The 26,131-nt window shown below is 38.6% G+C and overlaps 5 protein-coding genes and 1 long non-coding RNA gene across 8 annotated transcripts; 1 reads left to right on the top strand and 5 right to left on the bottom strand.

Moving 5' to 3' along the window:
* Positions 1-9,751: 9,751 nt before the first annotated feature.
* On the bottom strand, positions 9,752-17,076 carry LOC132789643 (klaroid protein). Of its 3 annotated transcripts, none has more exons than XM_060797810.1 (7): positions 16,900-17,076; positions 15,828-16,016; positions 14,048-14,440; positions 13,386-13,948; positions 10,386-11,909; positions 10,211-10,323; positions 9,752-10,149 (listed from the first exon to the last, which is right to left on the bottom strand). In XM_060797810.1, exons 2-7 carry the CDS (start codon positions 15,983-15,985, stop codon positions 9,937-9,939), a joined length of 2,964 nt encoding a protein of 987 aa, XP_060653793.1. In that variant the 5' UTR covers positions 15,986-16,016; positions 16,900-17,076; the 3' UTR covers positions 9,752-9,936. The 3 variants fall into 3 exon arrangements, with proteins under 3 accessions (XP_060653793.1, XP_060653794.1, XP_060653795.1); XM_060797811.1 differs by having other exon boundaries at positions 10,211-10,290; XM_060797812.1 differs by lacking the exons at positions 9,752-10,149; positions 10,211-10,323; positions 10,386-11,909 and adding an exon at positions 12,214-13,057 and having other exon boundaries at positions 16,900-17,072.
* Positions 17,077-17,369: 293 nt separating this feature from the next.
* On the bottom strand, positions 17,370-17,911 carry LOC132791076 (ubiquitin-like protein 5). Its single transcript, XM_060799858.1, has 3 exons — positions 17,782-17,911; positions 17,585-17,723; positions 17,370-17,524 (listed from the first exon to the last, which is right to left on the bottom strand). Exons 1-3 carry the CDS (start codon positions 17,818-17,820, stop codon positions 17,481-17,483), a joined length of 222 nt encoding a protein of 73 aa, XP_060655841.1. The 5' UTR covers positions 17,821-17,911; the 3' UTR covers positions 17,370-17,480.
* Positions 17,912-18,105: 194 nt separating this feature from the next.
* LOC132791075 (anaphase-promoting complex subunit 15A) lies at positions 18,106-18,856 on the top strand. Its single transcript, XM_060799856.1, has 3 exons — positions 18,106-18,425; positions 18,495-18,582; positions 18,639-18,856. Exons 1-3 carry the CDS (start codon positions 18,306-18,308, stop codon positions 18,776-18,778), a joined length of 348 nt encoding a protein of 115 aa, XP_060655839.1. The 5' UTR covers positions 18,106-18,305; the 3' UTR covers positions 18,779-18,856.
* Positions 18,803-20,352, bottom strand: LOC132791074 (succinate dehydrogenase [ubiquinone] iron-sulfur subunit, mitochondrial). Its single transcript, XM_060799855.1, has 3 exons — positions 20,162-20,352; positions 19,459-19,892; positions 18,803-19,399 (listed from the first exon to the last, which is right to left on the bottom strand). Exons 1-3 carry the CDS (start codon positions 20,222-20,224, stop codon positions 19,006-19,008), a joined length of 891 nt encoding a protein of 296 aa, XP_060655838.1. The 5' UTR covers positions 20,225-20,352; the 3' UTR covers positions 18,803-19,005.
* A 327-nt stretch (positions 20,353-20,679) lies between these two features.
* LOC132791151 (uncharacterized) lies at positions 20,680-21,543 on the bottom strand. Its single transcript, XM_060799967.1, has 4 exons — positions 21,331-21,543; positions 21,036-21,243; positions 20,934-20,978; positions 20,680-20,875 (listed from the first exon to the last, which is right to left on the bottom strand). The coding sequence occupies exons 1-4, from the start codon at positions 21,455-21,457 to the stop codon at positions 20,725-20,727; spliced, it is 531 nt and encodes a 176-aa protein (XP_060655950.1). The 5' UTR covers positions 21,458-21,543; the 3' UTR covers positions 20,680-20,724.
* A 384-nt stretch (positions 21,544-21,927) lies between these two features.
* LOC132794119 (uncharacterized) lies at positions 21,928-22,462 on the bottom strand. Its single transcript, XR_009633182.1, has 4 exons — positions 22,392-22,462; positions 22,286-22,313; positions 22,188-22,227; positions 21,928-22,131 (listed from the first exon to the last, which is right to left on the bottom strand). It is a non-coding gene; the product is annotated as an uncharacterized LOC132794119 (long non-coding RNA).
* Between the last annotated feature and the right edge of the window lie 3,669 nt (positions 22,463-26,131).

Raw genomic sequence — 26,131 nt, 5'->3', positions numbered from 1 at the left:
GTTGGGGAAGGCTTTTGGTGATCGTAGAAAAATGTTTACAAGTGGAACAAAGACTTCAAAGAAAAAGCTCAATTTCTGCACTCGTTCTTCGAGTACATTTCGTAAAAAATTCGACGCATATCGTTCAGCAACTACCGCATTCTTCTGATTTATCTCCGTTTGACCATTCCGAGGAACGCGTTATGAGCAAATTAAGGAGATAAAAGATTCGAGGATTTGAAAAGCCGTTGACATATGTGTATTTTATCGTGAAGGGACTACTTTAGAGGAGATGAAATTGATTTAGAAGAATAAATAAAGATTTTTCATTTTACAAACTAATTCACTATACTTTTTGACCACTTTATTGTAGCTTACTTATATGTATTACTCTAAGATTGGTATGATAGAAAAGTAAGCTCATCAAAAAAGTCTGTGTGCCATATTTGTTGATCTGTTTTATGTTCTTTAGAGATTTTAACTCTAAAAGTTCTCTATTACCAATAAGCTGACTTAGTTTCCCGATCCATTGAATAAGTATTAAGTTCGACTTGCCAAGCCGCCCTCGCTTGAGCTTAGCCGAAGACAATGCGTTACTTTGTGCACTTTGAAGAAGTTTATTAAAGTGCACGGTAAGCGCACCTGCGGTTGCACTTCTTCTCAGATACACCGCTGCGGTATACGGATAGTTGCCAGCATCTATATATATAGGTATATATATTTATATCTCCCCGGGTGGAGTATCCAATTTGGCTTAGCTGTCGTTTGAGCTAAAACTCTTAGGGCTGGGCTTATGAAATATGCATTGAGCATAATTAGAATGTCGCCAGGATAATAAAAACCTACACAAGCAAGCAAGCAGGCAAACACACACACAGGTATGCCACCTACACAATGAGCTTGGAGCTTGGAGTCAAATGACCGAAGGGCGAAACCTTTTTTAACCCAGACCTCTTAATGAAAGGGGTCCATAAACAAATAAGCAAACATTTAGCGGTCCACCTGTACGCAATTAACTTGGATAAACAATGAGGATTTAGATTTGATTTCGAACTGTGTTTACTTTGCATTAACGGGTTTGCATTAAAATTAACCAAATGCGCAATGCTCACTGAGACCCAACCAGCAACAACAACAACAACAACAAGAATTATTGGCAAATACATAAAGCTGGATAATATAATATATGTATGTGTGTGTGCGCAGTACCTGAAATAAACAAATGTGCTACTTGTTGTGGGCTTTTTATTGGCAGCCATAAAAAAGGCAGCGCCATTGAACAAATGTGTGTGGGAGTCTCTAGTCCTTGTTTTATGGCGCATAAATCTGTGTAAATGTCACATATACAACTGCAATTCAATTCAAGTAGAAGTTATGGCCAAGTGCAGGCACAATACTTGGCCGAAATGAAAGTGAACAATGCGTTAAGCTCTCGACAGCAAATTATTAAAACGATTGCACAATTGACAATTGCCGACAGACAGCAAATTGATTAATATATAATTAAAGCGACACTTTGCAGTTGTTTAATAATTTAGCAAATTGGCCGATAGAAATTCAATAAATAGCTACTATCGCATTATATTGCGTATACGCCGCGTGTGGCTTCCTTCCATGTGGGCGTAGTATATTAATTGCTTTGATTGCGAGCAACACAAGACGCAATAAGTGATGGTGATTGCATGCAACGCATTCGTCAGGCATAATAATGAATGTGCTTGCCACAGCATCCAGATCAGCTTGACAGCTAATGAACAACTCGCTGATTCAATTAAATTCTCGGCAAATAGTAGAAGACACTTTTTTTTTGTTCGTGCTTTTGTTTAAACTTTTGACAATGGCTGTGGCTGTGGCAGTTGCAATTGGAATGTGGAATGTACGACAATTGCAATGTGCAATTGTGACATTCGCCATGTGCAAACAGCTTAAATAAAAGAAATGCACGGCATATGGCAAGGCAAACTTCGATAAATTGCAAGCTCGTAAATAAAATGCGAGTGCAGAAATCACAGCGCGAAATCACAGCGCGAAATTGTGTCAACAACAGCAGTTGCCGCAGCCATGAAAAAAAAAAAAGCAACGACTGCGACTGCGACTCCGAGATGAGAACGAGAACGTGAACGAGAGCGAGAGCTATAGCGAGTACTTTATCCACAACACATGATACTACTGTATACGAGTATGTGGGGCATATATAAAAATATATCTACTCTATGTATGTGAGAGTGTTGGCTGTTTGTATTTAAGTACGAGTATCGCAGTGGCAGCGTCATAATGATGTGGTGGCCATCACAACTGTGACAACTCGCTCTTAGCGCTGTGGCTGCTGCAATAACTGTGGCGGCTCTGATTAAATGCCGTACGAATGCACTGCAAAGGAGTGCGCGAATCGCAGTTACTCAGCAAAAAAAAATAAGATAAATAAATAACGTGTTGAAAGCGTTGTTTAATTTCATATGCATTTAATATTATGACTGTCAGCTAAAAAAGCGTAGCATACTTTTTTGGTGCCCAGGGAATAAACACTTGCTGCGCTTGCTGTTGCATACTTTTAGGCAGACGAATTATTGCAAAGCGTTTTGAAGTGAATGCTTTTAAGTTAAAGTTAAACTTTAAACAAATAAACGAAACTAATTTAATCGCCTGACAAGCTGAATGAATCTGGTTTTTGCTTCTCGTTTTGTCCACCGCTCTTGATGCTGCATTTTTATATCAATTTAAAATGTTTACTCGTATTCCTTTTGTTTGGGACTGCCGAGGACTGCCGACAGGATATGCTGTCCATGTCCAGTTGACAGCATGAAACACTTTTGCAGTTAAATAATTGTTTTGCAGCTTAGCGCAACTTACGGCAGGGAATCGTGGGGAATTTGTATGTACGACAAAGAACACCATCCGTGTGTCTGTTAAATAAATGAAAAATGTAAATAATAAACATGGTAAATATTTTATAAAATTCATTAAACATGAGCCACTACTCGTACATTTACACAAAAGATACAAATAAACACAATCACACACACACACTCGGGAAAATGAACTAAAGTCAATGACAGAATGTAAACAAAAAGCACAAAATTGACTCACAACAAAAAGAAAAATCAAATTTATTTCAATCGTGCCCAATGAAATTTTCAGTAGAGATTAAATTTCATGCCGCATTTAATATGAAGTAAAATATAGAACTAAAAGCTCAATTTTAATTATAGATGGTGTCTAAACTGTGTGTGTCAGCGGGGGAGAGTGGGAGGACAAAATGGAGGCAACCTTTAAACGCGACAAGTTCACAAAAGATTTTTGTAGCCATTAGTGTTTGGGGCTGGATTGGAACGTTACATTTCAATTTCAATATCAATTCATTGTTGTTAGGAAAAAGTTGGTCGTAAATTTCGCTGACAAAACTGAACTCGAGGCACGTTTTATTGCCATTCTCTCTTATGTACTGACGCACTTCTAAGCGTAATTGATTGATTGATGGATGGATTGGACGCTCGCTGACTGGCTGGCTGCATGTGTAGCACTGTTGTCCACCAGCCATGAGCAGCAGCTGCTACACAACAACAATCAGCAGAAGCATTAAAGCCAAGTTTTGTCTGATGCTGCCAAAAGGGCCGCACAATTTAGCACATTTAATCTTTAATTAAGGGAACTTCTATGGCAGGACATCCTCCTCCTCCTCCCCCTTCAACTCCGGCTCCAGTCTTGTGGATGCCTGGCCTCTTGGGTCAGATGTCAGCAGCTTAAATGATGCGTTAAGACCCCTTAAACTGGCTTGTGGCCGCTTTAACCGCAACGCAACTTCAATACTATATATAGTACACATAGCGCTACAAGCTGAAAAACAAAAGGCGAAATGATGGAGAAATCTTTTCACTTTCACCAAAAATTTGCGAGCATTGCAAATAAATTGAATTACGAGCGAACAAAATAAGTAAAAGCCAAAGGGCGCAAAAGTTGCGCAACTGAAACGACAAATATGCAAATGGACACTTGACAATCGACGAAAAGGGGCGGGAGGAGGCGTGTAGAAGGTTAACAGCAGCTGCAAGGCTACATTTCTGCTCCAAAAGGCGCCCAGGGAGCGAGTCACTCAGTCAGTGAGTCAGTCGAGTCAGTCAGTTAGAGGGGCAGGGCCAAAGCAAAATCCTATTAAAATTCAATTGCCTGTAAATGAAGAGAGAGCGAGTCGAACTTCGGGGTTCAAAGGGACTGAGACAACGTTCCAACGGATGTTGTTTGTCACTTAATTAAGGTTAATGTGAGCAAGACAGGACACAACTGACTCCCTCACTCACTGACTGACTGACTGACTAACTGACTGGCAACAGCCTAACTGACTTGACTGACTGAGAGGACTGAGTAAGGATTAACTTTGGATTTGTAAACAAGTTTCATGCGTAATTTAATTTCCAATGAAAATTTCCACACAGCCAGCTGCGGGCAACATTTATTGCATTTGACTACGGCATTTTGAACTCGAATCCGGGCTGTGGAAGCAGAAGCAGAAGCAGAAGCGCACTCAATGCTTAGACAATAATGGGCAAACGTGTGACAAGTTTATTTCATTATGGCCACAAAAGCAAATACATTTCCGGCTCAGCATGTATGCCAGCTAATGTGGCCACAAATGTCAGCCAAATGGCTGAAAATCAATTTGAAAGTTGTAACTGTGTTTTGTGTTCCCATTTACCGGGAGTACGATGAGCCTTGATCCTGCTTTTGGACCAGCTTAACGGCCTGTGAAATTATTTTAAAGTTGTCTAACTGCAAATTTAATTATGGCCGCAACTCAAACAAATGGCTCTAACTAAGCATTGCCGAAACTTTTCCAACAAGTTGCAAACACAAACACACACACACACACACCCGCACTAACATCAACACACATGTATTCGCATTCACACAGACAGTGACACTTGAATTGTAAATTGGAAAGTAAAGTTGGCAATGCCGCCGAATGTATGCGCATATCTAATGCTGATTGTTGCATGTCTCATCGCTGAGTCTGCCACATTTAGTGGCACACACACACACACACACAGAGACGCCCACATACCCAGAGTTTTTGCATACACAATACACAACACTGTCAAACTGTTTTTGCAGCGAATGCCACCAACGCAAATCCTAATCATATTTCCAGCAAAATTAAAGACAAAACAATTGAAAAAGTAAACATCGTGGAGTATGCACGACTTAAGTGCTTTGGAGCTATTGTTAATAGTAATTTAACTCTGAAGTGAAAGGAAATACTTTAAAGTATGTACAAAATTATACAATGAACAATATACAAAATAAATACATACTTAAAAGATATGTAAAAAAATAGTTTCCCGAAATAAAGCATATTTTCCTGTATTAAAATATTCAATATATATATATACTTAAAATATATCAAATAAAATAAATTAAAATATGTAAGCTAAGAAATACTTTGTATTTTAAAATGCTATAGAAATTAATTCGAATAAGATAGATTAAAATTCAAAATATTGAAGACAAAAATTGAAGAAACCTCATTTAAGAAAAGTCTGCTGTCAAACAAATCAGTGTTGTGAAATATATGAAAGTAAATTTGTTAATGCATTTACTCTCATAGAGTAAGGGGATAATTTTGACCCTATTACCACTGCCCCAAAAAGTATGCTATAGAACATTGTACTGTATAAATTAAAGCTTGAATTAGTAAAATGATAACAATAAAGATAAAGATAACAATTAAAGAAACCTCAGGAAAGAAAACCAAATTTAGTGTATATTGAAATCATTCCAAATACTTCACACAACAATCTCGTTTACAGGGTATAATTAAAGCAAAAGCGAATCAACAAAACTTATGCTGAAACAGAAACTGAGTCGCGTGCCGCTGGTGTCGTCCAATGTTGGCCCATTTTGCCCCCCCGGTTGCCAATGAGAGAGCGTTCCCAGAATGCCCATAAAGGTCGAATGGAAGTTTGAGCCCCATATTCTTATTGCGCAAATACTTGGCCAAAGTATTTGATATTATGAGCGCTTTCAATGCTTATCAGCTCCAGTTGAAGTTGTGTCAAAGTTTCTGATTTTCTTGCACTGATAAATGGCGCAGCTAGGAGAGAGAGAGGCAGAGAGAAGAGAGTCTTAACAACACATGGGGCTGTAACGGCAATGATTTCAATGTTTTAGCCAACTCGCTTTATGGCTCACACACTTTCACTGCTTTTGGCCAATTGTTACAATATACATACAAACACACACAGAACACAACGATGTTAAAGTTTTTGCAACACAAAACACACACTTTTATTTGTTATATACGTGAGTATATTTGATTTGATTTCATTTCGCATTCGCATTCTTATTTTATTTTTTTTATTTTTGTTTGATTTTTTTAATGCTGTTAGCTGTGAGCTCTGTAAAACTTTTCTCATTAGTCACTATTTTTTAGCTGCTGTTTAATTGTTACACCCAGTAAACTTTCTGAGTAGTTAAAGTTGTTTTCAATTTTGTAATTTTATTTTGCTTGCATTTTTCTTCGCTCGTTTTTGAGCTCAACTCAAACAAAATGCCACTCGCTGTGTGGCAAGAATTGTGTAAACAAATTAAACCTGCTACACGCTCTTTCACCTCTCCCTGCTGAAATTCCCCAAAAAAACATAAAAGCACATCAGCAAAGTTTCTATGATGAGCAAGTCGAATATTAGATGCCTTTCATTTGGCACTTGGAAAGGAAAAATTGGTCTTTCCTTAGCAAATTGCAACAACAATGGTAGATTACTATACTAAATACTTTTTTCATATCGAAATTTGTAAATGTTTGACATAAAAAATGCTTAAAATGAGAATATACAGATGTGAACATTGAAATAGCAGTGCTTACTACTTAATCCTAATAAATTCGAGTAGATTACAATGCGCAAAACTTTATATAGTTTTGATGTTGTCAAAGTTCACAGCTGTATATGTATATTTTATTTTGCTTTAATGTAGAATCATTACAAAACTAGAGAATTTCAAAAATGTATTCCAAAAATATATATTTTTTTCAAATTTATTACAGTAAGCCACAACAATAATTAAATTTGAATTAATATATTATATGAGTCTTGTCCCTTTGAAGAACCTCGCAATTTACTCGAAAAGCTGTTAATTCCCGCTGCTAGAGTATAAAAAAACTAACGAGCATTGGGTGGCAGAACAAGTCTAATGAGGCCCAAATAAATTTCACTTGCAACAGCACAAAAAAAGTAGAAGTAAGTAGAAAAATGGAAAGTTTTTTAGCAGCTTTAGCAGAAGTACGAAGAAGTATATTGGCCCCTAAACGCCCCCAAACAATTAAAGCCAGGTTGCAATAAACACGTAGAAAGAATGTGCTAGAGCTGGGCGGGGTTAACTCCTTTAACTGGGGGGTCATTCAGTAATTACGCACTAAGAGAGAAAGACTGAAAGAGAGAGAGAGAGAGAAGCACGTGAGCAATGCCTTTTATGTCGACAGAGAGATGGAGACGAAGGAAGGTGGGAGGAAGGTGGCACGTTCTTACCCCACAGCTCTTATGTTTGTGCCCCCATCCGTGGCACTCTACAAGTTTAAGCACTGCAATTTCATCTATTTTGCAAGTGATGCCTTGCCCCAAAATGTAGCAAGCATTTCACTCAACTCAGCCACTGAGTCAGTCAGTCAGTCGGCAGCGGCTTTTAATTAAGTGCGTGCCAAACGACTTCGTTGCCAAATATGAACTCCTTTGCCAGGATTGCTTGGCTTAACTTGTCTTCACCAACACACACATGTGCAACAAACACACTTACATTTACGTATTTATGGCTGTTCCTGACTATGGCCAAAATTGAAATAAATACATTTTGCAGTCTGCTTTGCAATTGCAACGTTCACAACGTTCATTTTAGTACCCCAAGTGGAATTCAGTTAAATTACAACATGAAAGGAAAATGAAATTTCCAAATGAAATGCCTCGCAGGATAATAATAGCCTTCTCCAACAATACATTTTAATGAGAATCTTGTAAATCTGTTAATGAGCTTATCTAATATAAACACCCAGACACACACTCACAAATTTGTAACAACTCTGTTCATTTGTTGATAACAAAATGACAAACACTTTTCAAAACTATTGCCAAAACAATGCAGCAGTAAATGGAAGGCAGAAATTGTAATTGTAATTGAGTTATGTTCGGAATGTTTGTGCTATGAGCATTTAAAATCGCACTTGGCAAACACTTTGCATATTTCAATTGTGTTATATTTCATCTGAGACTAGCCTTTGATTTTATACTCGATTTACATAATAAAGAAATAGCTGTCAAAACTACAAGAATTACTGCACTGATTTAATTAGTGCCAAGTAATAAATACCAAATTGAGCATTGAAATAGAAAAAAGAATAATATAAAAATTCTCTAGTAAATTCAAATGAAGTATTTTAATACTATTTCATTATGTCCAAGAGATACATATATATTGAAACAAAAAATATACAATTAAAATAGATATAGAAATGTAAAAACTATACGAATTGCTGCAATGATTTAATTTGAGCCAAGCAATTAATATCTAATTCAGCATTGAAATATATTATAGAATGAATAGAATTTTCATTTCAAGTGAATTTATTTGAATGAATGCTAATTCAAATTCTATGTTATTGTGTTTTTAACAAATACAAATGAGTTCAAGCAATGAATACCTAATTCCAAAATAGTTCAATTTAAATTTATTAACTATAAACCATGATTTCAATTGCAGATTCATTTTGATATTTGATTTAAATTTTTTGATTTATCGCTTTGGGTCTTCCCTGTTTTGGCAGATAATTAGGCATATTGTGGTATATTTCGGATGTACTACTTCATTGATAAATATTTGGTATATTTTAGAATTTTTGTGCTATATTTTGCTTTTATTCAATATGGGTAGCAGATATCTCACAGTCTAGCATACTTGACTTGGCTTTTTTACTTGTTTAATACTGAGTATATAAATAAGATTCAATAATACAATCTTGCCATGACTTTTAAGCAAACATAAACTTATCCCAGAACATAATAAACATAAAACATCTCAAGTTTCATTGTGCAACGCATTTATTTCAAAAGTAAGAAAAAGAACTGCAAAAACTGGACGTAGAGAGATGGCGAATTCGACAAAACTGTTTGAAGCATCAGTTTTGTGTATAGCCTAAATATAGTGGTAGATATAGGATACAAAAATTGGTACTTAATATTTAACAACAATAGCGTGTAGTTAGTACAACTAATTAGTTAACTATTTTTGGGTTCACTTGCTAAACTTAGTTTGTGTGTTCTGCTTTCGAGATATGTTTTAAGTGCCTTCAAATCGAGATATAGTATTTCAGTGTTTCAGCAAAGTTTTCGATTGTTTCTATTGGGATTCCAGATATAAATAATTCATAATTTGAACTTAACTCATGGGGAACTTACAACAATTTTAATTATATAGCAAGCATATGGCTCCGTTTAAGTTAGTTGATAAGCCTATGACTATTTAGTTTTAAACGTTATACAAAAATGGCAAAAGAACAATTTAAAATTAACTTGCAAATGCATTCTCAATCAATTCAATTGCGATTTGCTCTGCGCCTTGTGCTTAGTATAAAAAATTCAGTTAAAAACTTAAAACTAAAAACATAATAAATAATATAGGACACAATAGTAGTTTAGAAAGGTCGAATGAAGCTTACAGTCTACACTATATATACGTATATATACAAATTGAACTTAACGCACACACTTTGCCCGACTTATTTATCATACAATAATATATAGACTCTAATTTGCTATAACCTAAACTGTTTTTTTATCAGCATAGTAGTTGTTGTAAGTAGCTGCTGTTAAGAGTTTGTTTGTTTTCCTTTTTAAGGCACTGACATTGTTTATGTACACCTGACTCGAACTTGATCTTATGACTATATATATTGTGGGAGACCTGAGGGGTGGGATTTTTTTATGCGCCTGGCGGTTTGCCATGGACACGGAAGCGATAGAGACACGTGTAATCCGGATGGCCGTGATTCGTCTCGATGCGCAGCTCGACGATCTCATAGGGCCGCTTTATGTCCGCGTTTTGCACGACAAAGTATTGGAGCGCTGCCTCATTGTCCTGATACTCGTACTCACCAAAGAGCACAGGCTCCTGATCCTTCTCGTGCTCGAGTCCCTGCAATGAATACAGAAAGTTGTTCATTTGTTTTGCATTTAACGTAACTTCAACGACTTACCCAAACTGTAAAGTTGCGGGGCGCCGAATCAATGCGTCCGGTGGGCGAAAGACTCTTGGAGATGTGCTCCAGCGTGAAGCCTGTGACGTGGACCAGGGAGTTAAGCTTCAGCACTGCATTGAATTGGAAACAAATTTGCAAAATAATTGCCTATTCAATGATGCCGTCTACCTACCCAGAAAACCGGGGAATCCCTGAAAAGCCCAGCACTCGCCCGGCTGCACATTGGGGGAGATGGCAACCCTAGGAGTATTCGTGGGATACCACAGCGGAATGCCAAACACCGAGATCTGGGCCGACTTGGTCTGATAGCTCTCGGTACAGCGTGTGGACAAGATTTGGCCACCCGCCGATTCCAGCGCAAAGTCAACGAGCCCCGTTTTGTCAGCATCGTAAATGGCCAGCACAGACTTCACAATGTCGCGCACCTGTTGCTCCTGCATGTCCAACTTCTGGGCCTGCACACTCGCATTGTGTTTGACCTCCACGCTGAGCAGAATCTCTCGCTTGAGACGCTCACTGATGTCGCCCATCAGCACGATGCTGGAACGCTCGATCTCCTCGCGAATATTGTTGTTGGTGCGCTGATTCAGCTCGAGCAGCTGCTGCTCCAGATACTCCTTGGCCACAAACATGCTGCGCACCCAATTCTGCAGATCCACGTCATCCTCCATCGAGGCGCCAGCCGCCTGCTTGAAGCCCAGCATCTCGACAAGCGTCAGTTTCACCTGCCGATTGAGCAGCACAAACTGCGATTCATTCAGCGCCGTCAATTTGCTCTCGATCTCCGCCAACAAGCCGCTGAAGCGTTGATCCTGTGCGAGTTCATGCTGTTGCACACGTGCCAAGAGATCGTCCTGCGACAGTTTCAGACTGCTGATTGATTGCTGCAGATCAGCGTTCTCCGCATGCTTGTCCGACAGCGCCAACTTGATGAAGGCAATTTCCCGATTCAATTGCTCGATTTGCTGTGCGTTCACCTGCTGGCCTCCAGATCCCTCCACGTGCTGCTCTTGCTTTTGATTGATGGCCAAATGGATGCGACTGTCTACCAACTCTGTTAATTCTGGCGCCGCAAGCAAGCGCTTTAGCAGCGCCGTCAAATCAATGCGCTCCAACAGCAACGTGTAGTGATTCTCCTCTAACTTCACTTCCGCCTTGATCAAACGCGTAATCTCTTCAAGCTGTGCTGCAGTTAAGCTTACTGGCTGCTGTGTCTGCCACTCGCCCGCCTGTTGCAGCTGCAGCTTCAACTGCAGCGCCAAATCCGCCAACTGCTGCCCGCTGAACTGCGTCTTCTGCTCCGCAAATTGCTGAAGATTCTCTCGCATCAATTGCACAATGATTTGAATTTGTTGCGGCGACAATTTTTGTGCCTGCGTCTCGCGCTGCTGCTGCAACTTCAGTTCCACCAGCTGTTGCACATAGCTATTCACATGGTTCAGTATATTCTCATACTCCTCGGGTGTCAGCGACTTGCGCATATTCTGCTGCATTTGCTCCATTTGCAGCTTGATGGTGGCCGCTGATTCCCCCGACTCCGTTTGTCCGCTTGGCAGTTGCGCCAACGACTTGATGGCAACTCCTGCCTGCAACAGATGCGCTCGTGCGGCGGCCAGCACAGTGAGTGGCAACGGCAACAAAGCCTCGCCACGTTGCACCAACTCCAGGCGCTGCTCCTGCGGTAGTTGATGCCAAGCTGTAAGCCACAAAGAAACAACATTAGTTGGCGACCAACAGAAAATATCCTTCTACATTTGCATAGACTTCTTGCAACAATTGGTTAGGAGGAACTGCTTCTAGGGGATGGGGCAGGAATCGGTTTTGGGGACGACGCCAAATGCAGAAGGATAGAGTTCTGTTTATGTTCAGTTCAGTTGAGTTTTTGCCTGGCCAACTAATATTGATTCATAAATATTTTACTTACCATTTCATCGCGCAATCGTTGCAATAACTCAAATAAAATGGCAAATAAAACAAACTATTCTTTTTTTCGCTTTTTAAAATGTTTGTTTTGTTTTATTATTTAATTAACATTTACAAAGGCAAACAAACGAAAGAATTACACAAAAAATTGAACGTTGTTTGACAACAAAAAATATTATGAATACTTGTCGCGGGCAATTGGTAATTTTTGGTTAACCCAAAAGCCTACAACAATTGTTCGACAAAAAGAATGAATATTATTTTGTAATGTAAATTTTATAATTGAATTTTCTGCACATTCGAGAGCGCTCTATTCCTTCTTTCCACTTGGCGTCATTTTTGAGGGCAGAGTTGAGAAGTGTATGAAAGAGAGTTGAGAGGAAGGGAGAGGGCGTAGGAAGGGAGGGATGTAAAGATGTTTGATGTGTGATGTTTGATGTCATTATGCGATTTCTAGGTGGGTTATCTAACTAACGAGAGACTGACTCGCTAATGCAAAACTAAAGAAATGCTTAATAATTTGTACTTGAAGTTGTTCATATTCAAAAATAAATTGTAGTATTTGTCTCTCTACTTTTCTTAGGTGAGCAACTGTTGCAGCAGCTCGAAAACGAAACGATGGCAAAAATGCTGAAAATATTCATTAGATACGCTCATAATAGACCTCATCGTTGGCCTGAAACAACTGCCGTCCCTTGTTGGCCACATTCTGACCGATCTTTTCCAAATAGAGCAAATAATCATCAGCCCAATCGCGCAATTTCACCGCCTGCTCGACGGTCTGCGAACGCAACGATTCATATTGTTCGGCATTGAAATAGGCGCTAACATCTAACTTGGGTAAATCGGGTAGTGTGAATGTGTTGAGATTGAGGGAGCTGGGTGGGAAGGTTTCATTGGGATGTAGATAATAGAACAGACCTGCAATAATGGTTGGGAAGTTGCAATCAGCAATATGTTCTTGTTTGTTATGGTATTAAATCAATAAAATAGCAGCTATCATTCCAGCATAAAATCAAATATAATTCCATATTCGCGCACTGCTGACGTCATAATTTTTGCTAGAGGCGACAAGTTTAGCTAGAGGTGAACTATATGTGCATGCGGTATGAGGCATGCCCCAAGGTCAGCAGCTAGCTGTCAACGCTCTGCTCAATGTCAGGGCGCGCATGTTATACATATTTGACGTTACATTGAATATACAATAGATGCCATCTATTGAATCTATTTTCTCATTTCTCAGACTCACCCGCTAGCAACAGCAATGGCAACAGTAGCAGCAACAAGATTAAGAAACGCTTCTTCGATTTGTTCTCCGCATTTCCCGATTTCAATAGCCAAGTATCCAAACTGAGCACCGATGCAATGCCCAAGTAAATGTAACGATATGCACTCGACACGAAAGTAGCGACAAGTCCTTGTTGCTGACGACGCTGCTGATTGGCATAATAGTTCTTATATGAATTTGTCTCCGTGGCTGAGGAGCTGCTGGTTATACGCGACCAAGTGCTGCTCACGCTGGTCACAATGAAGGTGATGAAACGCACCAGCCACCAACTTTGCTTCTGCTGACCAAAACGTGTAATGTCCACCTCATCGTTGGAATCGTAGTTCAGATGCGTGTAATTCGCCTGATAGCGACGACGTATGAACTCCTCTTGGGCCGGATTCTGTTGCACCATGAAATCAACGCGCTCATTGTGATTGGCCAGACTGCGTCGCGACATATTCGGCATGGCCACAATGCCAGGGGCCAGCTGGCGACGATGTGGCGACAGTTCCGAGTACGTATAATCCGTCTTCGGTGTTTTGCTGCAAGGCGTAACAGAAAACATGATTAATAACAGACGAAAACGAAAAGCAGTAACGAATACAAATCTTTGTCTACTTTGATTTGCTTGGCCTACTCACTTCCAGTATTCACCCGCATCTCTGTACTCAATGTAGGCGATGTGATCGGGACTCAAATTGGCAGCACCATTTGTGCGACTTCGCTCCTGTGCCGAGTTGAGCACATTTTGCGTGGTCTCCAAGTGATTGCGTGGTGTCGAGGTCGCTGCCGCTGTCAAGCTATGCAGAGCATTGCCCAATCTCTGGCTGGTGTTGGTCAACATCGTGGTCACTGTGGACGTCTTGCTGCTCCTGGTTGTGCCCGCTTGTTGGTTGCGTTTGGCATCCGGTGTTGCTTCGTCACCCGAATACAGCGACGTTAGCTGAGTGAATCCCTTGGAGCGTGTGGTTGTTGTGCTGATGCTGCTGCTGCTGCTGGTGCTCGCATGCTCCACGTGCTCCTCGACAATGGTTCTGCAAATATAATATGCAAATGGGTTTTAGTAATGTTTGCGGAAATCACACAACACAACAGACATTACGCTAAATGTGAATCAAAACAACAAACCACAAAAAAAAGAGCAACCGAGACGCGCGCTCACAACTGAATTACAAATATAAACCTGTCTGACCTTCATACAACAAACGACAAACGACGACAACAACGCTGGCCAACGGCATTTGAGTTTTGTGGCTTTAAAAGCAAACGGAAAAAACGACAGCAACGTGAAAACAAATCTCTCATGGCCAAGTGTACCCCCAACCTCATCAAACGATGTCGTCATCGTTGCGCTGATGAACAACAATCCATTAAAAAGCGAGCCTCAAAACGTTTCGATTCAATTTGCGCGCCAAAAACAAACGATTCACGCGACTGCGCACCATTTGTAGAAGCTTGTTTAGTTATTATATCTACATTGTCTATACGTATCAATATCGTTAATAATCTGCACTTAGCATCAATTAGTAATTGTTATTGTAAAACAGTAACTCAAAGTCACAGTGAATGCGAATGCTCAACTCTAAACTTGTTCATTTGATTTGAATGAGATATCTATAACTTTAGGAATTTGCTCTTTATCAATTTTAATACAACTAACATTATTCAGTGTTTAAAGCAATAAATGAGGTCATATTCTAAAATAGTGAAAGGCAATCACAGTGAACATACATAGCTCAGAGATATTAAAATGTAATGAAGGCTTGCCAACCATAATTCGAATCTTTCAAAAATTAGAGTGCATATAATTAGAGGAATGCATAAAATATAATAAACTAAATGAAAACTGTTAACTGTTCATTAATTTTTTTTTGTAATTCAAATTCACGTTTCCTTCTGACATATTCATATTCATAATTATATAATGCTTATGAGCAGTTTTTGTTTAATAATAATTCACATAAACCGAAAAATTCAAATTGTATTAAATACAAATGTTTTTGCATTATGAATAAGGTTACATTATAAAACAGTGACTGCTTGCCAGTGCGAGTTCACAGTCACAGTCACAGTGAATGAGTGATCATCACTAGCGTGCTCGCAATTTCAGCTGCTTGCGTTATTAAGAATTTCGCTGAGAGTGTGAATAACAAGGCGATGACGTCATGGTCACTCACACACATGTGCACACTCCCAACAGGGTGACCATGTGCGTTGTATTAATGACGCTGAGCGTTTGTTTTCAAAATTAACGTTTATTATTTTTGGACTAAGCAACAACTCTGTGTAGTTATCTTTAATCAGATGAATGAAGTTCGGTTTCATTTGCTGATAGCAGAGCGTTGTCGTGTTTTAAGTGATAAGCGACGTGTTCTATTTTCTTTTTTTGGGTTAATGGGCAAAAGAGTTACAAGTACTTACCGCACATTTGGGGCTGCCGATGACTTCTTCTTCTTGTGATGCACATGCCCCTCCTCGCCGGCATGATCGCAGTTCTCATGATCGCAGCTAGAGCGCAGAAATGGCGTCTTTGAGCGCGATCGCCGGCGCGTCTCTATCTGATAAATTTCCCCACTCATTGCTGCTTATGCTTCTTTTTAATGGAGCTAGCTGCAAGGGCAAAGAAAAGCCATTAAGATTATATGCGGCAGGGGGAGGTAATAAATTCCTAATTTAACAAATGCTCAGCATGTTTGTTTATGCGTGTGCGTATGTGTAACTGGGTGTGCTTGTATGTGTGTAACAGGGTGTGGGTTGTTTACAATACGCAACAAAGATTTTACTTCATAGTGGGAGGAGGTAAAAAAACAAGAAGGGGGGACCAAACGAGCTACAATTGTTAATGAAACTCGCTGCTGACGAAACTCTTAAGCACACACACAGATTGCACGCACACACATACAGAAATACTTGTGCCCGGTTTCTTTGCAATGCTCGAGTGCCCAAAACATTAACATTACAAATTATGCAATGCGTGTGTGGAAATGAGCTCAATTGCTTGAGTTTTTAATTAGATTGCAATGAGAGCGTGTAGTTGATGCTAAAAATAATAACAACAACTGCACACACACAGCCGTACGCATTGCCGGTGGGCCTTGCACAAATCGGCAAATAGCAGGCAGCACACACACACATACTATAAGGGCATGCGAATGCGAAGCAAAAAGGAAATGAAATACAACAAATACAGTCTACAGTGTGGCCACACCATAAACAAACCGACTTTGCTTTGGTGTTAATCGATCGACAAATGCTTCGCCCTTTTGCAAAGTATTTCTCTTCTAGTTTTTTGGTGTGTGAAAATCTAAACAAGTTTTCCCTCCCCAGCCATATCTGCGTCACCAAAAACGACGACGCTGCGTTGTTGTTGTAGCGGGCTAAAAGAAAAAGAGGCACGCAGCACACACACACATTAAACACACCGACACACGTACACGTATACATACAAGCGATTGCGTTAGAGAGTGAACAAATTTATATGAAATTCTCTTACTTTGTACACATTCAATTTGTGTAACGCAATAATAATTATAAATTTGTTGTTTTAATATGCTTTTGCACAATTTAGTATTCACTGGCGGTCGCGGCGCGATTTAAAAATAGACTTTGCGCATCAATACAAAACAAAATGCGTCCGATTTGAGCGACCGAAAAATTACGAATGTCGGATATTTACGAACAGCGTGACCGTATCTACAGTTTGTAAATATACTAGTTGTCGTCGTCAAATATACCCCATACCGTGATTTTACACTTTCCAAACTATGGTATTTTGGTATTTTCAAAAACTGCTACTCCGATTTTTGATTTAATTTTAAAAAAGATATTTTCTACGATTTTAAAGGATTAAAGATTAATTTTAAAGCAATATGTCATAACAAAAATCATATTTGAAAAGTACGAGTGCATTTAAAACTTTAGCTTTATAAGTGTAATAAAAACTTGAATATAAAATTAATTCAATTTATTAATTAAAAACTTTATAATCGTTTATTTCTATAAATTATGTTTACATAGCAGACAGTAAAAAAGGTGTTTCGTATTCTTTGAGCTGGTATTTAGATCCACTCCAATCTATTGGTAATACAGCTCCAGATTCATGCCGTCGTGAATTTCATCTGTAAGTGAAACCATCTTATCAAAAAATATCTTCACAATATAAATATATGACTACTCACAATCGGATAGACGAATAGGATCCTTGTAGATTGTGTACCACTTCTTCAGCACAATTTTCTCATGCTTTGTGCCCGTTTGCGCCGCAATCAGTTTCTTGAGGTCGCCAATGGTGTCGTCGGGATTGCATTTCACACGCACCTGTATTGCCAATAATGCACATTAATTAACAGATTACTAAGTAGCAGGATTACATTACCTTTTTCCCCAGGCGATCGTTGCAGGTAATTTCAATCATAGTTTGCTTTTGACGTTTAATATTGTTCACCTTTCAATGCAATAATAAATATGTATGTTTTCGATATGCGAGTTGCCGACGATAACAAGTGGAGAAATACCGATGGCAAAATCACATTTTGTAAAACATCGATTTTTTATGGAAACCATCGACGTATTTCAAATTCAATGTGTTTTATCGCAGATTTACCAAAATACAGAAACACCGAGCTAGTTCCTATTATATTCATTATAAAATATTAAACACATTTTAAATAGATTATATTTAGTGAATCTATACATCGAATGGACCAAAATAATAATTTTCGGAAAAATGCGAAATCGAAAAAAGTAGTAACACCAACAACCGCATTAATCGATAACTGCAGATGTTTCGCATGTACACACTTACGAAGTTACCGGACTGTCGACATATTTTGCTTGCAAAAACAAAAGGAATATAAACAAAAATTAAACGGAAAACACACTTTGATTGAAAATCCTAAGATGTCAATGATACCATTCTTTCCCAATCTTAAGCCATCGGTGGCGAATCGCTTTTGGTTTGACGTCGCCACCGATGACGAGGCACAAACAAAGCGTTACGAGGATGAGCGCAGAAATTGGGTATAGTCTGATCAGATATATTTCCCTATATGTATATATTTTATTTGTGTAATTTACAATGACATATAGCGTGAATCGCTGAAGACTGCAGCCACGGATTTGCAGCCACTTGGCAAGGTGCTCACTATGCCCGGCATCGAGACCGACGACGAGGATGGTAAATAAATAATCAATATAAATGAATTGTTTATTAACAATTTGTGGTTCATGTAGCAAACGATGATAGTGAGGATACGGACAGTCACGATGAGGAAGACGATGAAACCAACGACCGTGTTATTCCAGTCACCCAGGACTTTTATTCAGCCGATGACATACAAATGAATGACGAGACATCGCCAACAGCTCCCTAAGAAAACTGAAAATTGGGCAACGCATTTCATAGATACACCATTTAGTTAATTACGTTCTTGCGACTACAAAGGTTCCCTTTACAAACTGTATTAACAAATGTCGTTTTACTTTAAGCTTAAATAAATTAGAAACAATAAGCCAAAAATATTGTTGTTGAAGGGGCGTCAAAGGATGTACAAACAAGTTGCGGTTGCTATAGGTCAAGAAACAATTGCTATCTTTCTATTTACTTATGCAACGCTGCAGTCTCCAGCTTGGGCGCCGGCTTCGAGGCAAGACCTGACAGCAATTTCTTGATCTCGGCAATGGCGCGACCAGGATTCAGTCCCTTGGGACAGGTGCGTGTGCAGTTCATGATGGTGTGACAGCGATACACGCTGAAGGGATCCTTAAGCTTGCTGAGACGCTCAACAGTGTTCTCGTCACGCGAATCAATGATCCAGCGATAAGCCTGCATCAATACAGCGGGACCTAAGTACTTCTCCGCATTCCACCAGTACGATGGGCACGAGGTGGAGCAGCAGGCGCACAAGATGCACTCGTATAAACCGTCCAGTTTGGAGCGATCCTCAACAGACTGCAAATACTGTGCCTTACCCTTCTGTTCGCCAGCTTCATTTCTAGAGCAAAGGAGAGAGTGTGTTAATAAAAGTCCTGCAGCTAAAAACCTTGTATTTACTTGCGCTGCAGCCAGGGCTGAATGTTCTTGTACTGCTCATAGAAGTTATTCATGTCCGGCACCAAATCACGCACCACATACATATGAGGCAAGGGATAAACCTTTAGTGGCTTAGAGCTGGTAGCATCGATCTTGCTGATGCAGGCCAAAGTGTTGGTGCCGCCAATGTTCATGGCACAGGAACCGCAGATGCCCTCGCGACATGAGCGACGGAATGTCAGCGTTGGATCCATTTCGTTCTTGATCTTGATGAGAGCATCCAACACCATGGGGCCGCATTCACGCATGTTCACCTCATAGGTCTGCATGAAAGGCTTCTCGCCGGCATTGTCGGGATTCCAGCGGTAGATCTCGAATTTCTTGATCTGGGGTTCGAGAGCCTCTTTGGGCTTGGCCTGTTGCTCCACCTGCGTTGTGTTGCTGATAGCACGCAGCTGCAAAAATAATAACAATAATCATTATTAAATTAGCAACAAACTCGTATCACGCAATGCAGAAAAAACGTTTACATAATCATCAAAATATGCGCCCCAAATTTCAGTTGGAATTTTATCGCAAATTATCTGGTTTTTACTAAATATTTTTTGGGATTAATCTTATATAATGGCACTGTCCACTGTACAAACACACCCCCTCCGCCACGCCCCCTCTCTTATAGAACACAAATCAGGAGACAACTTTTTGACGTTGGCTTCTTTCTCACCTGGTGACGTGCAGCCAAGGAGCTGGCGCGGCTTAGCACTTGTCTCGCCTCGTTGACCAACATGTTTCTACTGTTATTTAAATTGAAACGACACTGCGTTTGCAATTAATTAATTAAAATCAAACAAATCGTTGTGTTTTCCCGTCTGGAAAATTTCGGTTGCAATCGAAGTTGCACGGCAAAGAAGAACTGAGGTACAGCGTTGCCAGACTATCGTTTATTTCTGTCACACATACGCGCCAGCTGAGGTATGTAGTCAAAAGAGTATTCAAAAATATCTTCAGTTAATTTCATAATTGTGCAACTAGTAATTACAATAATTGTATTATGTTTCAATATTAATAATATGCCACTTTAACCTTTTAAATTAAATTCAAGCACTAAACTTGTTGAAAGTGTCTGGCAACGTCTCGCTGTTGAAATCGAAAGTTCCGGCTATCGATAGTTGATAAGCAGCTGGCTGTAAGAGTGACCATGTTGGGGCGGGTCAGTTTAAAAAAAATTAAAACGAATGAAAATTGTGTATTTGCAAATTTATTTAATAAAGGCTATTACAAAAGTGTTTATATCTGGCTAACTGATTCTACTGCTCCAGAGTGCATTTGGTGCAAGGCACGTTTCTCCTCGCCGCTTGGAAGCACACTAGGATCAGAGACAGCTGTTGTTTCATTGTTTAACGAACGCTGTTGTACGGTTGGACTGCTGGTGTTTAAGCTGGAAAGAATTGTTCAAATATTTTAGTTGCTTTAATTAATTAAATAGTAGGACCTACCTGGACTGTGGTACTTGCACTGTCGTCAACTGCACTGTCATTTGGCTACAAAAATAATATTATTAATAAGTATCAAAAGCAATTATCAGACCATAAATTTACCTAGATATTGGTGCTGGATATGTGGCATAAGCATTGGACTGCTGATAGTTGGGTGGTGGTGGATAAACTGTCATTGGAACACCAGCTGGTGTATATTGTGTGACTGGTCCAACAGGATGCATAAAATGCGTAGCAGGTCCTTGTTGATAATGTGTCTGTGGAATTCCCCCTGGAGCTGTGTGTGTAGCAGAGGTGACTGTAACAGGTGCTATAGTGCATAGGGGAAGTACTTTCAGTTAATTAAATGCTCAAAGATAAAAGGTGCAGTTAAAGATCTGTTCAGAGCATTACTCACTGTTGGTATCATTGATAACGTAGCCCACGTTTTTGTTGGCCTTTTGACGCCTTCTCATCATAACCACCATGGATGTGATGAAGAATATCGAAAATGCAATCGACAAACCAATCCAAAACTCAAACATTTTGAAATATATACTTTTTATTTAGTGTACTCTCTTAGGAAAACAAATGCCTCATTTCAAGTGCCAAAATAAACTGAGCAATTGGTTTACAAAAATCGCATGGCTTGGTTCGCTCATGTCTAATCAACTGGCAATATGGATATAGATAACAACTGATAACCGCGATTTTTGTTAGTTTGTTTGGTCAATTTGTTTAGCTGATAGCAAACAAACAAAAGTCAAGACATTACTCATAAGTAGATTGCATTAAATATAGACAAATACGTATTTGATTGTTGAATTTAAATCGATTGCGGCAATTAAAGCTTTTATGCATTTGCATAAAATTAATTATCGTATGTCTTTAAAAAGTTGTATTATTGCATTCATTAATTTGATTTGTTATAGTAATATCTCTTCATAATATTTCAATAGCATATTTGAATAATTTCAATAATTGTGGACGTTAATTTGATTAAGTTAATGTTATCGAAATGCCAGACAATCGATATTCTTTACTAACTTTTAGAGTGACCAAATTTGTTCGTTTATTTTCAAAATGACGATGTAGTAATTGTGATGTCGTCAATTTCATTATTTAATTTAAAAAGCGAGTCTATAACAGTTGGCCTCGCTTTTGAGAAGAACAGTATTTAAATTATGTTTGTTGCATTATTTGGATTGGTAAATATGCTCTGAAATAATTAATGAATATATTACTTGTTAAGTTTATTAAAATATTAGCACCTACCCAGCTTGTAGTAATTGCTCTCAACTGAGTTTTCATTTGACTGTAAAATTATTTATTTATAAAAATAATCAAAGTTTTTATCTATTTGAAAAACTTACGTGGTGTTTGGAAAATCGAACGAAATTTCTGCAGGGTAAGAGAAAAAATTGGAAATGATGTAATTTCATAGTTAAAGATTAAATGTTTAGTTATTTAATAACTTACCGCACACATTTTGGGAGACATTTTGACGCCTTTTCACCATAAAAACAATTATTAATACAAATATTGAAAAGGAAAATGTTAAACCTATCGCAAGTACCAGCATATTAAAAGGATTTAAACGAAATTAGGCCTGTTCAATTGCTGTATTATAAATGGCAAAATAAAATATGCAAATGTTTAACTCTAGTTATAAAAGACTCTTACTGAATTGGTACTCTAAGGTTTAATCAACTGATAATATTTGAGTATATATGTATGTATATATAGTGCAAAGATAACGGACTGATAATTGAACTTTTGTAACACGTGCAGTTGTTATTTTTATTCGTCTGGCCATTTTGTTGATATCAATACAACAGACTTTTAGATTTTGAATATAGGTTAAATTTTTAATACTTTTATAATTGTGCTTTTGTGTTTGCTACACTTTATTATGTTTCCTAATTATCTCACAATTCATTTCAATTATCAATCAATATTACTATTAACTTGTATATTAAACAAAGTATATTTGAATTTTTATTGCTGTAGAACAAACGACTAATCTCAATAACCATAAAAACTACAGCGATAAAATTTAATAAACATAAATTAAACGACATGGTACAGTTTTTAATGATCTACTGCACTTAAGTGAGCAATAACAAAGTGTTAATTGCCAAGTTTTAATTAAGCGTGGAGAGAAAACATCAAATGCAACGCTATCAAACGCCTTGTCAAACTCGCAGTGTTGTTCTCAACAGCAAAGTAGAAAGTAGAAGTAAGGAAAGGAATCACCGCAATTTTAATGGCACTTGCCAAGTGTCGACAAACTATAATATAAAACTTTTTAAATGCCATTTATGCAGCGGAGTCAGCAACGCAACGCAATGCGACTTTGTCAATTGTTCATTGACCTTTTGTTGCTGCCACTGCGATGTACATAATATATTAAGTAAGCGTACTCGTGATGCCTTTGTTGCTCTCCTTATATAAGCAAAGAATGTGGGAAAGAAAGCGAGAGCTGAAGTTTTGTACCTCATTCTCACCTAGGCAATGGGAATGTTAAAAACAGAAAAAGAATAAAAACCTCAGCGGGTGGAAAAAAGGAAAAAAGAAAGAAAAAACAAAGTTGAAAAGTCCGTCGAGCGCTTTATGAGTCCGAGACCAAACCAAACCAAACCAAACCGAACAGAACAGAACCGAAAAAAAACTTTTTCAATGTTAAAGCAAACAGAGCATCGCGCAAAAGTTGAGGTTGAAAATAAACTGAGGGTGGCTCCGACTGCCAGTTTGCATTAAAGGCAAATGTATAAACAATGCAGGTAAAAAAGAAAACTTAAATAAAACGTTGAGAGCGATGGCGCAGGTGTGGGTGCCATGCCCCCCTCCTCACCATAAGCCACTCCCCTCGCCCTGCAGCCATGTTTACATGCCAAGCAAAATGAAATACGCAGAGAAAATGGCAACAAAATGCCATAAGTATTGCCATAACAAAGGGCTAAAGTTTTTGGGTCTTCGGTGGGAGGGCGAAACGAAACGACTATTGTAAGTGATTGTGATTGAAATTTTGAAGAGAGTTTCGCAGTGCATGCAAATGACGTCAATGATGAGCGCAGGTAATTAGCATAGCGTGCCGAAAGTGCCTTTAAACTTTCCGTTTGCCGTTTACAAATAAACAGAGCCCGAAAGTAGGCAACGAATTTTGCGTGGAAGCCAAGCCACAACGAAAGTTGTTTGGCAAAATCAATACGAGCGAAAGTGCGGAAAAGCGAATCAAATGAATAGCGCCCATAGACGTTTAGATTTGCCAAATTGAGCGAACCACTTGATAAATGTTTGTGGTGCGTCAAATACACATTTTCATCACAGAGAACCAATGAATACGAGTTTTTGTAGTCTGGGGCAGCCCCCGCACTTCAGTTGCTTTTGTCTCTCTGTTTTGTGCTGTGCTGTGCTGTCTATCTATCTATATAACAGTTTTGCGTGTGCCATTTCAGACATGACGCATGCAGAGAGACTAGATAGAGAGACTCTCACTCCATCAGTATCATTGATATGCGTATGCGAAAGTCGCTGATATGTTAGATAGACATGGGACATACAAGAGATAGACATACGTAACAGCTTGAATAACTTTCTCGTGTGTCTATCAATAGACACAAGCGTCACAAAAATAGCATTTAGATTTGTGTCCAACTGTTCAACAAAACACTAACACACACATACACGTACACACAATATTGTCAAAGTTCTTTCACTGTTTATTAAAATGACATTCATAAGGCGTCATTTCCCTGGGGTGCCATAAATCGCACTCACACACACACACACACACATACAGATGGCACACACAATAGCTAGGGGAGGGAGGCAATGTTATTCAATATCCTGAATTATTTATGCCCACTTTGAGGCTGAGACTGTGGGTCAAATGTTGTAAACATCGATTGATGATGGCTCGTTATGTTTTTGCGCCTATCTCACATTTACTATATCATTAAAAGCGCACCACCCTCTACTCTGCAAGCAATTTGCACCACTCAAACTCAAATGGCGCTTTACACGCCTCACTTAATGCTGTATATGCTCGTCAATTGCCTACAAGTTGTTTACAACATTTTGTTGCCTTTTCAATTATTACGCATACGACGCGTCTGCTACTTTTGATGTTATGCTGCGATGTGTTTTGTTGCTTGAAAATGGCATAGGTGTGCCTGCCTCTAAGTGGCCATTAAACTGACAGTTAAATTGATTAAGCCTCAATGACATGGGTTGCCAAAGAGCTAAGTAATTGATAGCACTTGCCAGCTTCAAAGCTTACCAGGCAGCGCATGCTGCACAATGCTCATCCAGCAGCAAGTGATACTTTCACCAATTGATATTACCAAGTGCGGCTTGCAAAGCTGAAAGTGAGCTTAAGCTTCATAGTTTGTATTTGTAATTACAAATTCTATAAATTATTTTGCTTTTAGATATGCTAAGACTATAATGACATTTGATAAGCAATTTAATAAATTAAAATCGTTCTTATTCAAATTTCAAATTCAAGTGATTTCGATTAGCTAAAAGCCTTAACAGCCTAAAATATCGAAATTGATATCGATTCTGACAGCGAATAAATTTGCACCAGTCGGTGTGTACACACTGATTTATTGTTCGTATGTATACACTTATTTATTGTTCGTGGCGGGAACGGTAGTGAAAAGTTGTAATATTTCAATGCAATTGCGAAAATGTCGCGCAAAAAAAGTGAAATCAAATCAATTTTATGGTTTTCCATAAATATTAATGAAACGATCGTCAAAATCTTTGTGCACCAATATAGAAAGTGTAGCACAAGCCATCACAACCGAAAGCGGCAACTGCAGCACCCCTCGCAGAAAAGTCCTCATTGTGGACACAAGCAATTGGAATGGCAATTGTGACGTCATTTACGAGTCTCCCGTATCGTTCCACTTGGAATTGATCTGAAAGTCTGAAAATCTAATTTGTTGCAAGCTTGAACGGAATTTGGACTTGCTGCTTATAGAATCCACTTTAATAAGAGGTAAGTAAGATTTTGCACTTCTAAATTTGTACAAATTATTACAAATTGAATGTTTGCTAGTAATTAAGAGCGAGCAACAATTTGAGTTAGAAAAAAATAGTTTAACATAACCTCAATTGGACAAGTAGATAATTTATTATAAGGCATCAAAGCGATAGGATATCACTTAATTAGGATATCACTTCAAATAAATTAAAAAAAACTATCTAAG

This window comes from Drosophila nasuta, chromosome 3 (assembly GCF_023558535.2).
Source record: "Drosophila nasuta strain 15112-1781.00 chromosome 3, ASM2355853v1, whole genome shotgun sequence".
In the NCBI taxonomy this organism is placed as follows: Eukaryota; Metazoa; Arthropoda; class Insecta; order Diptera; family Drosophilidae; genus Drosophila; species Drosophila nasuta.
Note: the sequence above shows the minus strand (reverse complement) of the source record. Positions and strands in the feature narration are given on the sequence as shown.